The sequence below is a fragment of the Gobius niger genome (genome assembly GCF_951799975.1).
Source record: "Gobius niger genome assembly, chromosome: 2".
In the NCBI taxonomy this organism is placed as follows: Eukaryota; Metazoa; Chordata; class Actinopteri; order Gobiiformes; family Gobiidae; genus Gobius; species Gobius niger.
Window position 1 is genome coordinate 21,615,051 of NC_136853.1, and position 15,323 is coordinate 21,630,373.

General features: G+C 41.9%; 2 protein-coding genes across 2 annotated transcripts in view; one reads left to right on the forward strand and one right to left on the reverse strand.

The window, feature by feature from the left end:
• Window positions 1-1,638: 1,638 nt before the first annotated feature.
• On the reverse strand, window positions 1,639-5,354 carry LOC306982233 (Golgi phosphoprotein 3-like). The gene is made up of 5 exons (XM_079582096.1): window positions 4,931-5,354; window positions 4,349-4,480; window positions 4,065-4,179; window positions 3,822-3,982; window positions 1,639-3,741 (listed from the first exon to the last, which is right to left on the reverse strand). Exons 1-5 carry the CDS (start codon window positions 5,138-5,140, stop codon window positions 3,478-3,480), a joined length of 882 nt encoding a protein of 293 aa, XP_079438222.1. The 5' UTR covers window positions 5,141-5,354; the 3' UTR covers window positions 1,639-3,477.
• An 8,497-nt stretch (window positions 5,355-13,851) lies between these two features.
• itga1 (integrin, alpha 1) overlaps window positions 13,852-15,323 on the forward strand; it is a 41,187-nt gene continuing 39,715 nt past the window's right edge. Inside the window, exon 1 of the mRNA XM_079551352.1 lies at window positions 13,852-14,112. Within this exon, the coding sequence (XP_079407478.1) occupies window positions 14,064-14,112 (49 nt within the window). The 5' untranslated portion in view covers window positions 13,852-14,063. The remainder of the gene's footprint in view (window positions 14,113-15,323) is intronic.

The following is a 15,323-nucleotide window of genomic DNA, read 5'->3' on the forward strand; positions in this document are numbered from 1 at the left end:
AAAAAATGCAGCCCCAGATCAGGTTGGACACTTGTATAAGATCTGCAGTTGTATATACAGTAGTTCATGTCCTCAAAACAAGAGAATGGGGGAAAGCGAAAGAAAAGGAAATCTCTGTCTGCTCAGTGGCATTATTACTATTTCCAGTTTATATTTTGCCAAAAGTAACTCAAAAGTAACTCAAAGTAGTATAACTCAGCTACATTGTTGATACAGAAATATGTAATACAAACATATTATATTTTTAGAGCTATAATACTTAAAAATGTAATATATTAAATTTTTAAGTAACTTGCCCAGACACTGTTCAGTATGTAGCACTATGGCTCATGGAAGCAGTGGCTCTCAGGATGCTTTTGGTGATTGTATTTTTTTGTCCAGCTTTTGTCCAAGTTTGGATTTGGTGTAACCCATATCCAATGTAGAGGACATGTAGAGCGCATGTAGAGCTGTCACTCTACAGGCCATCAGTCCACCTCCTGAATCAGCCTCATGGAGAATGGGGCTTACTTCTCTAATAACTGTATTCCTAAGTTTGATGGGATAATTCAGGTGGTATAAAAGATACATACAACACATTTCACATAAAAAAAAATGATTGAATTTAAGGAGAAAGGTAAACAGGATGAAAAGTGAGTTATTTGTATATATTCTAGAACATTGGTAACATGGGAAACACTATAGAGGGACTAGCTCATGGCCCAAAGGCATGAGAAAGGAGCCTCCTATCATACAGTATCTCCTTTAGCATAGGGGGACCTCTGGAGGTTCCTCATCAGCGATAAGTTCTGATAACTTATACTTTATTAATCTCTGTAGAGAAATGTGTCCTCTGCATTTGACCCATCCTCAATGTGGCTGGGGCGACCTTCAGGAGCAGTGCTGCCAGCATGGGCCGGCACTCGGGGAACCATCTCCTCGATGTGGAGTCAGGCTGGTGGTAGTCCACTCCAATATTCTATGGGTGATAGTCTTTATGAAACAGCTGTTGGTGATGTCACTTCCCCTGTTGTTTCCGCCGCTGGGTGAGGACGGTCGGATTGTACAAACACAGCTGAAGCTCTAGTTCCTACCTGCATTGGGATCTAACAGTTGACCTTATCATGTGACAAGGGGACAGGAGCTAGGATCAGGACATAGGAGCCATTATTGGAGGAATTTGGATTCAGCCTTGGAGTCAAAGTGCCCCATGTTGTAAAAGCTTCTTGTGCCTAGTGGATAGAGAGGATCGCTGTTATTGTTTATTATGTGTTGGTGACTGGTGGGCAAACAGCTGAACAGCTGTTTATTTAAATCAGATCTTTTCACAGATGCACATCTCTGTCTGTGAACGATATTTTGACCCACCATAGAACTATTAATATCTATTTAATACATTTGTATTGCCCACCAGTGCCTCGGGTGTGACGACACAGCGATCCCCCTCATAGCACAGGCTAACTCAAAGGTCCACGGCACAATCCATGGCAAACCGGCAATGATCTACCAAATGTGCAGCAGGCTAAACCAACCAGCTGTTGGAAGCAAAGTGTATTAGGCTACTCAGATAGTGATCAGATCTGTGGTCTGACTCTGCATGTAAACGTAGCCACTGTCAGGATTATGCATAAAAATGACAAGTCCACGGTGCTGAATTCAGGCACTTAAAGAATCCTTACTTTATTTTCTGTGGTAATATAAAAGCATACAGAATTATAGAGGATAGAGGAAAAGATCCCTTTCATTGATTTTCATTTGATCATACACATAAAATGACTAATAATTACATATTCTCTTTCGCTACATACGCCCTCTGTACCTCAGCCCTCTCGACCAAAAGCATGCAAGCCTCTTGCTGTAAACAGGTGGCACCAGTTTTTCTTTGTCAAAAATAATACATAACTTAATCATAAACTGTGGTGTGCTGTCATTCATAACCCACAACTGTTAAGCCAAATAAGTTTTGCTCCAGTTTCGCACTACAGTACTTCTGATCACGTTGCAATGGTTTGCACATGAGGGAGCTTCTTCAGTCTAATGGATTTCTTTGAGGGGCCAAATTAACCCTCCAAATTATTAACACAAATGACACAAGCCTTCATAACTAAACTCTGACACTGCAAATACAGACTCGAAAATAAACTTTCAGAACCAAGTTAGCCCCTCTGTTATAAGATAGATCTCTATTTGACGCCAGAAAACGTATTTCATTTCACAGAGGTGTGAGCAAGAAAGTGCTACTTGGAAAACATGTGTTCTCAACGTAGTGATAAGAAAATGGAATTAACTCTTTGATGTCTGGAGGTTATCACACAAACATAGTGTAACTATTCTGAATGGCTGCACTGATTCCCATTAAGTAGCATTTAGCTTCGCTTTAGTAACCGGCCTCTGTGAGCGACTTCTTATGAGGGAATAATCTCAGTCGGCTCAAATATCAAATATGAAAAAGTGGTGTTTGCATCTTGGAATAGGTCGTCGATGCATTCAAATTCTTAAGAGCTGATACGCTTTATTTTTTTTTACCATGGCCGACCTTATCTTTATGTGGTAACTGACCAATAAATATTAAAGTTATTTTATCTCATACTTGACAAGCCGACTGCTCCATGTGCAAAATAGTGGACAAAATGAGGACTAACTCAAACGCTGATTTGCAAAACACAAAAAAAAGAACTTAAAATTAAAGACTAGTAACATTCTGAACGTTTTGAAAAGACTCTAAAAACTGAAAAAAACAAACATGTGTTAAATCCAATGTTGATTCTCATTTTTGGTCAAATCAAAAGGGAACTCCTCATGTTCAGTCCACGGGGTGTTCTGTGACACGAGTTAACGAGGAGAAAAGGGCATTATTGATGGAGAAATCTAATCAAATATATATTCTGTTTTCTTGTAAGCATGGACTTTCTCTACACAATATGGAATGAACCAATGGAAACAGACGAGCTGCAATAGTCCTAACCAGGCATTAGCCTTTTATCCTTTCATAATATCTCTGTGAAAGAATGCACTGTGCAATAGTGTGGAGAGACACTGTTATAAAAGAGATACAATGTTTCCTTAGTATTAAAGGGAAACTTGGCCCCATGTTAGTCTTCATATCCACCATGACCACTGCTGCCACTTGCTTTTGTCTTTCTATCATAAAGAGGCTTGCCGGTCTATATGATGCCGTGATGTTTTTGATCATATCCAGCCCTGGAGTGGCAAGATAACGTTGTAATAAAGCAGCCAGTCGTTGGTCTTTTTTTTTTCAGAGACTGTTCAAACAAACCAAATGTTACTCGGCGAAGCCCACCACCAATCAGATTACACTGGGTGAGCATGGACTACCACCATAATATCATCCAGAATAGATGTACAAACAGGCTCCCCAACCAAAAAATAGATTGTCTTATTATGTGAAGTCTGTCTCATTGAATGAAAGTCCTTCAACCAATTAAATATAACAAAGACCATAAATCCAGATCTTCCAGTCCTCCGAAGAGGCAGCTTTCATTTCGTGAACGCAGCCACCACAGCCCACATCAGTTCATTGGCATTGGGCTTGGTGCTCTCCTTCTCGGCTTCCAGGTCTATCAGAGAGTGCACCCTCTTCATGGCCAGCTCATATTGTTCGTCTTGGAGTGGGGCAAAGGCGTTCTCCAGGACGTCAGAGAAGTGGGCGAGGAGGATCAGGGCCAGAACACGCTTGTCCATCCGGTGTGGATCGTTCACCCACTTCTCCAGGACAGACTCTTGAACTTTTTTCACAAGGCGCTGAAAGAAAATAGCGAAAAATATTATTGCAGGTGATTAACAAATAAATGAACTTATTTAAAAAAAAATCTGTATTGTACCTGTTTAATTGGACTGTTGGTGAGCGGGTGTGTCGTCATGTCAAAAAGAAGAAAATTTTGTTTCTCTGTAGTTAAAACACCTTTTTCAACAAGGTTCTTTGCAAGCCGTTCTCTGACATTTCTAAGCTGATAGTGCAGCTTCAGTGGATTCCAGGTCTCTCCTGAAGAACACAAAAGAACCACCATCAAAACTTTAACAGGGACCTGTAGCTGCGTGGCCAAAGTATGACAGCGTTATCTCACCACTGAGTAATTCTATCCAGCTTTGGACGCTCTCCGGAGGCTGGGTATCTTTTATGTGCTTCAAGGCCTCGTCTAGAAGCACATCTCCAGTCGGGGCATCTGATTTACAGATTACCTTCAATAAACAAAAGCAAAAACTAGGATTACGGCTTCACAGAAAATATACATTTCCACAGGACTCCCGTTGAATAACTGGTTCAGCAAACTAACATGGTGTCTACTTTCACAGGGCGCAGGACAGAATACAAGCTGCTCCTTCAGACTTTTTGGACGAAAAATCATACCTTTCTTGAGAGCAAGCCTTTTCTCCTCACTCCGCAGGCTTCTAGCTGTAGCCGGCCCCTTAAGGCCAGTTCAACCAGCATACATCCTCTTAGTCCTGAGGAAATACAGTCATTCCAGAAAGACGTGTAGCCCTGCAGAGAGACAGAAATCACCCGGGCTTATTAGCTTGCTGACGTGTTACGCTGCTTAAAACCTGTCTTACTTCCAGGTTGAACAGAGTTGACGTTGCTCCTGACAATTTGTCAAGAAGAGTGTCATGTAAAGAAGTCTGTCTGACAGTACGTGCCCTTTAACACAGTAGTGCATATTTATACATTTTAAAAAATCGACTAAAAAGTACTTTGATGCAGAGTAAAAATGTAACAGCAAGAAAAACAACAATCCGCCAGTCCTTTATGTGTGTACTTTTCCAGAGTGTACACCAGGAGAGAGTGTGTGTGTGTGTGTGTGTGTGTGTGTGCTGCACATGTACAACACCCAGAGCATGTCTCACACACTGTATTCAACGTTTATATGTGTTATTTATCAAAAAACAAACAGCATCAGAGCAATGCTAACGCTGTGTCGTATCTGTGTCTCACCTCTCGGTCCTTGAGGCCCAGCAGCAGCACTTCCTCCATCAGAGTGAGCCTAGTCTCTTTGGAGTCTCCCTTGTCTTCCTCCTCCTCGCCTCCGCGGCGGGCCTCCTCCTCCTCCCCGTCGGAGTCTCTCTCCTTCTCGGCCGCGGCGCTGCGAATGGCCTCGGTCCTTCGCTGGACGAGGCCCGAGGGCCTTTGCGCGAGAGAAGTCATGGCTGGCGCTGTTACACGATGAGAGATAAACGACTGCCCTGGCCGCTCACAAAGCCCCGCTGCATGTAAGTACTTCAGCTGACGGTTAACGGTGAGATCTGGGAGAGACGGTGACCGAGCGGATCAAGACGGCCGTTGAAGCTAAGCTCGACTCGGCATTCCGTCTCAGCCCACTTCCTGATCAAACATGGACGCTTCTCTGCTGACGTCCAATGTTGACGGAGGCCCTGAACGTACCTGCTGCGTTCAGGGCTCGTGGGTAAGTTTCCAGTAAATGTAAACCATAATCTTGTCTAAACTTAAATATTAAATATAAACTGAAATATTCCCCGTATATTTCATCGACCTGAATCGCTCTGGATAATTAACAGCTAAATCCAAATATCTCCCCCTCGCACTCTACAGGTGACACTTTATGTCTATGTCTATGTCTATGTGTACGACTATGAGCTGAAGTAAGCGTCACCTGATGGAACTACAGGGTGTAACTAACAAACTAACAATAAAATCAGTATCAAAAGTGGAAGAACTCCGTGAGTCACTACTGGTAAACATGTAACTCACTGTAGTGTTTTAATGTGAACAATAACCACAGTATTTTACATTTTAAAATCTCTTTCAGTTTATTATTGCTGCTAATCCCATGATGCAATGGCGATGTGACATCACAGTCCTGTTGAAGAAAGGTTGAAATAATTTAATTTGACTAAATTCAAAAGGGACATTGATGTGAACTGCTCTTTTTGTGGAGATCATCCAGAGACAATACAACATTTTTTATTGGACATGTTTTTACCCCAAGAAATTCTGGAAGGACTTATGTAGTTTTATAATTGGACATCTACACAAGGACTTTACATTGAAATGGGAAAACGTTATTTTTTGTTTCTTCAGAAAGCAAAAATGAAGATGTCTATTTTGTTATTCATTTACTTATCCTTTCATCCAAATTTTATATTCACAAATGTAAATATTCTAAGCAGAAACCCAACTTTGCACATTTTTTTAGTGCTCCTCTCTCATATATCAAGATTTTGGAAGGTTCTGATAACAAAAAGGCTCAGTATTTGCTCAAAATACAATAATAATAATAATAATAATGCATCGGTTTTATATAGCGCTTTTCTGGACACTCAAAGACGCTTTACATTGCATTATTCGTTCACTCCATACTCGGTGGTGGTAAGCTACTATTGTAGCCACAGCTGCCCTGGGGTAGACTGACAGAAGCGAGGCAACCAGTCTGCGCCATCGGCCCCTCCGACCACCACCAACCACTCACTCACTACATTCGCTAGGCTTCCTGGTGTTACCAAACGGTCTCCCATCCAAGTCCTGCCGGGCCCTTCCCTGCTTAGCTTCCAAGGTCTGACGGGATCGGGCAGAGCAAAGGCGGTATGACCGGTATGACCACAATATATTTGTAACTGAATAATTGTATTGTACAATTCTGTTACCCCCTGGCATACTCTGTATATTCATATACTTTTCAATAATAAAATAATAATAATAATAATAATAATAATAATAATAATAATAATAATAATAATAATAATAATAATAATAATAATAAAATAATAGATTGATAAAATTTCAATGAAAATGTAAACAAAATTAATGTAAAAGGTACATTTAAGGGGGAGACATTGGTGAACAAAAGGGTTAGCCTACAAATGTACACGTATGAACAAAACCTGTAAGCAAAGGTTGACACCTAAACCAAAGAAATCAAAGAACATAATGTAGCCTAACTAAAACTAAATTAGACTAAAATCATAACTCATGACTAAATAAACGTGTGCCGTGTCAAAAAGCCTACGTCGTGGAGACCAGTCATGTGACGCATGGCATCGTTTATGTTATGTTATTTTTTTGACCGCTTTATCTCGCTAAAAGACCACAAGGTGGCGGTGTTGCTGTTGCATTAGGATTCATTTCAGGATTCATTCTCCTCATCATGATTGGTCATGCAGGGCATTATTCATGCTATTAAAATATTATAGGCTATACCTATATAATGTACCCTATATAACAATAAATAATGTAGGCATTTGCTTACGTTGACTTTTAGTAGTACTCTCCTTAGACACCATTTTTTTAATAGTACAAAGCAGAGACCGACTGGTTAGTAAAATGTAACATACAATGCAGCAGTGGAAAGAAAAATGAGTATCTGACCACTTTATATCCAAGTCCATCCATACAGCTCACACTGTTGGTTGTTCTTTAGTCAGAATTTCAGCTATGTTGAGAAAACTCTCAGGTTTGACTGCTGGACTTTAGCTCCAGTAGTAAAGTGTTCCATAAGTTTTCCTTCATGAACGTTTGCTGACCCAGAGCAGTTCATCACCTCTTCACTCTGCAGTGACCACTGTCTCCACACCTCCATGTTTGTACTAGCCGACACATCACGGGACCAAGACTATTAAGACTTAATTTAATTTTCATCAACATTGATTTTAAGAGTCCTTCCGTGAATTCCCTTTTGAGAAAACAGCCACTAAATCTGAGTCTGAAGCTTGTTTCCATCTGCTGCTACATCCATCGTGTCATCTGAATGCAGTTGGTGAAATGCAGATTTCTGGTAAATAATTTCTGCATAGATAGAAGAGTAAGCAAGTGTTTTATTTGTCATTGTACAACTGTAAAATGAAATTTTGTTCAGGTGTTAGTCCTGAGCCGCTGCGACAGAGCCCTCCATCACTGTGGCCAGCCTGTGCTCCACTGTGCACAACCATCAGGATGAATCTTGGACCATTGCTCTTTCCAAGACTGTTGCATTTCAGCGAGGTTCCAGGATATCCGGTGTGAATGGCTTTCGTGACGTTGTGCCACAGCACCTCACTCGGGTTTAGGTCAGGACTGTGACTGGGCCATTCCAGAATGTGTATTTAATTCTTCTGAAAACATCCTGAAGTGGATTTGCTTTTATGCTTTGGGTCATTTTTGTTGCATCACCCATCCTTTTTTGAGCTTGAACTGTTGGATAGATGGCCTCAAGTTTTATTGCAAAATATATTGATAAACTTGTAAATTCACATTTTCATTGATGAGAGCAAGTGTTCCTGGCCCTGAGGCAACAAAGCAGCCCCACACCATGATCTTCTGCTCCATACTTCACAGTGGTTCACAGGGTTTTGATTTTGGTGTGCTGTTCCATTTTTGCTCCGCCCAAACAGTTCAACTTTGGGTTCATGAGTCCACATAATATTTTGCCAGTAGTGCAGAGGAGCATCCAAGTGCTCTTTTGCAAACTTCAAACATGCAGCAATGTTTCTTTAAGACAGCAGTGGCCTCACTGCCTCAGTGGCGTTCTCCCATGAACCCCATTCTTGTTCAATGTTTTACGGATTGTAAACGTGTCAACAGAGATGTTGGCATGTGCCAGTGATTTCTGTAAGTCTGTAGCTGACACTCTAGGGTTCTTTTTTACCTCATTGAGTATTCTGCGCTGTGCCCTTGGAGTCATCTTTACAGGACGGCCACTCCTTGGCCAAGTCCAAGTGAAACCAAGTGAAGCAACAGTGCCAAACTGTCTCCAATTATAGACATTTTTTCAAACCGTGAATTTAGAGACTTTTAGAGACTTTTAGAGACTTTTCTACCTTTACACAAATTAACAATTCTTGATCGTGGGTCCTCAGATTTAGTGAGGTGACTTTTCAACAAGAGACAATTCTTAAAGTGTGTGTTTTCAGTGGACAGGGCAGCTTTAAACCCCACCTCAGTGACTGGACTTCAGGTATGCTCATACCTGACTCTAAATGTCTGCATAAATGTGTCTAATTAGCTCTTGGCGGATCCTTAGCCAGGGGGTGTACTCACTTATTCCTCAAGCTCAAGTCAATATTAGCAATAACCCGAATAAGAATTATAATTTTATATATTATATAAGTTAATGTACTTGGGTATCTGTACTGAGTGACAAAACATGAAAATAATAAAATAATGCTATACGGCACGGTGCCAGGGAGTACTGTGGCCCGCTGCTGCCCACTGCGGCCCACTGCTGCCCGCTGCTGCCCACCACTGCCCACTGCGACCCACTGCTGCCCGCTGCTGCCCACTGCTGCCCACTGCGACCCACTGCTGCCCACTGCGGCCCACTGCTGCCCGCTGCGGCCCACTGCGGCCCATTGCGGCCCACTGTGGCCCATTGCGACCCACTGCTGCCCGCTGCGGCCCGCTTCTGCCCGCTGCTGCCCACTGTGGCCCATTGCGACCCACTGCTGCCCACTGCTGCCCGCTGCTCCTTATGGGTTCTCGCAGCGGTGTCAAAGGATGGGTCAAAGACAGCTTTCGTTGTTCAATTGAAAGGACAAGGCACTTTAACACACATTTTCAAACTCTAAACTCTCTAAAATCTCCTGTAAACCATTACAAAATGATATGCCCGAGTTTTATCTTGTTTTCGAAATGAGTTAAGATTGTTATTTTAACAACTTTTCAGTCAATCTCTGTGATCCTCCCTTTCCGCTTCTTTCTTAGATTTCTACAGGAAACCTTTAACAATGGAACTTTGCCTGAGGTTCACACAGACCGCTGTATATGAACACATACTGCACACATAAGCCACATGTGTGTGCAGTTTGTTGCCAAACACACATAAGCATTTTGTATTGAGTGCTGAAACTGCTGAGTTTAATGTAGGTCAACATGGAAGCCATTAACAGTTCTGTATAAGCACATAAGTGCAAGTCGGATCTATCTGCCAATTCAAGCTGATGTATATAAGTCAAGTCAGCCCCTGCTGCAGTAAGTTAGTAATTCTCACCAGATGATTTCATATGGTGCACTAGGTCTGGTCAGGGGTGGCCCTGACCCATGCACCAAAACATGAGATTTAAGGTTTCTAATGCCAGTGCAAAGTGAACACAATCAGGCAGCACAAAGACCTTGTGATCCTAATCATCCTCTGGTTACTTTGTGCAGCAGTGCAGACTATCTGAAGGTTAGACACACACTGAATATTCTCTCCGAGGGCGATACCTTTGGACTGGTCGGAATGGTGTGTTTTAGTCTTATATTACAACATAATACCACTCTAAGCTGTAAACAAGATCACAAAGGGTTCCATATGATCCACTCCTGTGCTGCTGTTTCAGATGTTATGGTCGGAGAAGACTGAGGCTGAATTTGACATCGTCTAATCACAATGAATGTGTTGCGCCAAGAGCTGAAATCATAATGGAAGCCAGTAGCACGTGTATAAGTGCACATATTTATTTACAGTCTTTTGCACTAATTCAACATTTCAGGCTACAGTGATTAGCTTCAGAAAATTAAGCAAATACTTGGTCCTTGTATGGTCTGATAAAACTCACATTCCAGTGATTATTCAACCATGTGCAACCTACCAATGCAACATAACATTTTTATATAGGAGCAGCAACAGCAGAGATGTATTTAGTATCGCCCTTCATGTAAAGTAACACACAGTTGCCTTCAGTAATGTTTTTGACTTGTGCAAATCTCTGTTTGTATAGACGTCTGCAGGGGAGGCCTAGTGGCTGTAACTAAAACTCTGAGTCCCTGCTGACAGGGTCAAAGGGTCAGGACCTTGTGGAGTGAAGGGAAGTTACCGGTCTCATCAGCATGACGGGGAGGTGAGCATGGCCTCAGGAGCACATGAGGAGAGCTCTAAGAGCTGTCCATCTGTGTCTGTTTGTGTCTCCTTTTGCACTGGGGCTTATCTTTGAAGGTACCTTTTGAAGGTGAAAATAGGCTTTTAGCCTTGGAAAGCTTAGCCAGATTATACTTATTTTTGGTGTTTTTGCAGCTTTTAGGCCTCTAAAGCTGTAGGTAAAAGAAAGATGAACACAGACAACTGGGGAAGTAAGTATGTCAGACATTTGGCTTGTGAAGGCAAGGCATGTTTATTTATACCGTGCATTTCCTACACAGGGCAACTCAATGCGCCTAACAAAAAAAGTTAAAGATATGGTGAAATGTTTTTATGATCAAAGTGCAACCCAAACCTAAAGACCTGTTTCCTGTCATGAAGAACTTTCCCCCTGTGTTTCATCACTGCATTATTGAGAAAATATGGTGCTGACGTTGATACAACAGGAGAACTACACTCTGCCAAACTAAGTCTTCATATCTTCACTGGACCCGCCCAGCTCATTACAGCATGACTATGATTTCTTATCTGCTATTTAAAATGACTAGATCTGGTCAGAATGCCACGCAGTAGCAGTAACAATAACAGTAACAATGTCCATATTTAGTCAGCGTTTACTGTATGATGTCAGTTATAAACCACATAAACTGCTGTGTACACGTAGGATTCCAGTGAGCACATACTCAAGTCACAGCTATGGGCTCCTCAGCAATTGGTCAGTTGTAAACCAAAAAGGCATTAATTCTCAAAGCAGGAAAGATCTTCCACTCCTTCAAGTCTGGGTCCATCTGTAGAATAGAGTATATTATAAAAGTGGAAGTAGCGTATCATTTCATAAAGTCAAAATGTATTTTCTCTTTTTTATGTTTGTCTTGGGCTGATTACAATGAACAGGTAGGCTAACTAAAACAAGCGGAAATCATGTAGTGCCTTTGCATTGTTCCCGGTCATAAGAGATCTTCTTGTTGGGAGGGGATGGAGGGATTTGAGCAAGGAAGGGGCAGTGGTTTAGGGAAGGGTCTGTGCTCTGAAGGAAATGCATAGAAACTAATCAGTCTTCCTGAGTCTGCCATGATATATCTGCAGGGCTGAGGACAGGAAGGATTTCTGTAAACTGTCTCTTCTCCTACAGTTCCTGAGTTTCAGTCCTGGACACATCTGTGAGCGACTTTGAAGTGGCTGCATTTTGTTTGTATCCTCTCGACAATGACACGACTTTCTTTGAATCCCTGCCCGTAACTGTGTCGGTGACGCAATGCGCAGTGCCCCGTTTGCAGCTCAAGCATAATAATAATATCTTCAGCGTGATGATAAAAGTAGTAGCTTATGTTTCATTGCTGCTTTTATTATTACTGACAAATGTAATTTTCAATCTGTTGGATCAAACTTTGGAGGATCCGACTTAATAACCTGTCTGTTCACTATATGAAAAGACAAAAACTAATGTGAGAGTGTTCTCTACCTGCTCATGCTCTATCCAGCAACAGGTGCCTTTATGGAGGTCTGTTTGGAAGAGCCTGTTACCACCAGACACTAAGTGGAGGAGGGTGAGCATGCCACACAGATTCATATAGGCTAGAAATGGAAAGTATTTATCTTAATTATACAAAATAATAGATAAGTCAAAGGAAGGAAAAGGGGAGCGTAAGATAAGGAGAAGCATTAAGGAAATAGGGGGCTGGTCATTAAGTGAATGAGCGAGTGCGAGAAACTAAAGACGGCAATTTCACACCAATTGCATATAGTTTCATTTACGTCTCAATGCGAGCCGCCATGATTAAGCGAAGTATGGATTTTCTCCTGAAGTTTGATATGACGAAAGCCCAGAAGTTGATTGTAATGGCACTAAAATAGAAGAAAATTGGTATGAATCTAGAGAATGTTTATAGTAGAAAGCAAGAAGGTGGGTAATACCATTAATGATACTGTGTGGATGACCATGAAAAGCTTCTGCAATTCTCACTGCACTTCATTTCTGTAGCTCTGCACTTTCCTCCTATCTGTATTGCCTCAGTGCCAGAACATATTTGTGTGTGTGTGTCTGTGTGTGTCTCTGTGTGTACGTGATAGGCCAACTGTAGAAAGGCATGTGGCCAGATAAACAAAACATTATAATCATTATTACAACACATTTGATGTCCACGTTTTGTGGGGTGATTCTGGACAATATTGATGTGCTGAATCCAAAAATCACATTGGTTTTGCTCAATCAGGTACATGTTTTAACCCACGGCCAAATGTGTCTCTATAATGTCTTCTGTCCCAGTGCCCGGTCTGTCCACAGTTAGGGGGTGACTGGGGTTGGCTGTAACATAATTTGCATTTGTGCATATATAATGACGACTACTAAAATAAAGCAACTTAAAGTGATAGTCTGCAAGTTTGCAAAGTGAAAGTGAGAGATAGAGTGAAATTTGAAAGTGAACAATACAATTCCTCCCCTTCTTTAACCAGGAAGCCCTTCTTAGTTAGCAATATGAGGAGAGCAGGATCAGTATTTTCAAAAGTAAATGATCAAGCTCCTCCCCCTCCCTCCTGATTGGACCAGACAGGCTGCCCCACAGGAAAAGCTCGTCTCATTGGTCAACACAGGAGGATACTAGACTCTGATTAGGCACTGAGATCCGGGAAGGAGGGACTTTACAAAAAAATAACATACTTAACATCGAAATGCAAGGCTAGGTGGTCGATTTTGCACATTTTAGACTTCCAGACTATCACTTTAAAGGAACAGGCCACCGTTTTTACATAATAATATATATATGTTCTTACTTTAGCTTAGACGAGTTGATGTGTACCTGTCTGGTCTTTGTGCGTACGCTCAGTCACACAAAAAGACCAAAGATGTTGTTGGCATTTAGCCTCTCCTCCTCTCCTCATGGACCCTATCGGGGGTGATACATTTTTGACATGTTCTTGTAACCCAGTGTAATAGGCTGATTCTAAAGGGCTTACACACAAAGCTAATCAGACATAACACCAGTCGTATTTATGAAGCAGAAAATACGTGCAGATTTAGTTCTTGCTCCCCCGCCCCTTGCCTTCCTCCTCCTCCTCCTCCTCCTCCTCGAGTCCGCTCACAAGTGAAGGCAATGGGAAAGGGCTCGTCCCACATCGGAGTCTCCGTGAGCGCACAGTTGAACGTCGGATGCTGCAGAAGGAGCGATGTCATGTAGAGTGGGTTAAGTCTCTCATACTTGTTTAAGCTACTTTAAGATTGATGTTATTATTGGCCGTCCAGAAAAAGGCAAAGTCATTGGAGCTGCTCAAGCCCACACCGGACACATCCACTGCATCAGGATGCTAACTGCGAAGCGGCTTTTTACGCTCACATCAGTGTCATTTGTCGGTAAGTCAAAACTTCACCTGATTTTCGTTTCATTGAGTGACGGTATTTTTGCACCAATTACCGCATAGGCTGATTAATAACCGCGCGGCTCCGGCTCTGTGCGTCAGGCACTTGGCTGCCCGATGGTCTATGAAAGCGGGACAGCGGCACCACAGTGTCCTCGTAAAGTGCCGGGTGTCCTCTAAACTTTCCGTCAGCGCTGTATCCACATGTTATTCATTTTGACTGGTGTGACCGCAGGATATCTCACTGCTTACTACGCGGGGCCGATCACGTGAACGCATTGGGCCATGGTTGGATGCTGGCTTAATTGCAAAGTTGATGAACCTTGTTGAACCCAATGATTTTGAACACTAACTTTACTTTAAAGCCACACCGCGTAACATTTTACACAATGAAAAAAACAAAGGCGCATTTTATTTAGTGTAGTTGTTTTCACGGGTGAAAAATGCCTAAAATTGACCAAACAAACCATATTTGTTTAAATAATGGCTCACCTCTCCTAAGACCTGACTGTAACGTTTAGGGCTGGCTGGGACAATCCACTTTAGTCACGATCCGGTCCATATATGGTATGTAATAATAACATGTTTACCTTAAAATGTGTAAAAAGTCATGTGTCCAAAGTTTATAAACCGAATATCATTTGACATTTACTGAAGTGTTAAGATTGAAAAGTGCATTAACACAAAATGTAACAAAGTGCTCTAACTGTCACTGGAGTGTGTGATAAATGCCTCCAAGCACAAGTATTGACAGTATTGCAATACTTGATAAAGTATCGATACTTGGTATTGGTATCCAAGTCCGATACGATATTTTGTCCCAGCCCTAGTAACTTTACTGGGAGGGGTACGTCTCCAGCTCGTCTCCATGGAGATGTTGGCTAAAGACAACCAAATGTGAGATTTAAGTGGGTTAGGTCTTCATCCAAATCCATTATTTAATTACACACTGCAAAAACAGCATTATCTGTCTCTAGATGGTCAGTAGCGTTTTGTGTAAAATCTAAAATGTTACGCAGTGTGCCTTTAAAGGGGCTAGATGCAAGTTGGCCTTTTTATACTCCCTACTGCCACCTCAGGTCATACGTGTAACTGCACCTTCTATATTAAGCTCGTGCATGACGGCACTTCAGACCTGAATTAATACCTTTTTAGACAGTGCAGAATTTTAGAGGCAGTTGTGGTGAACAGGTCTGAGCTCATTCT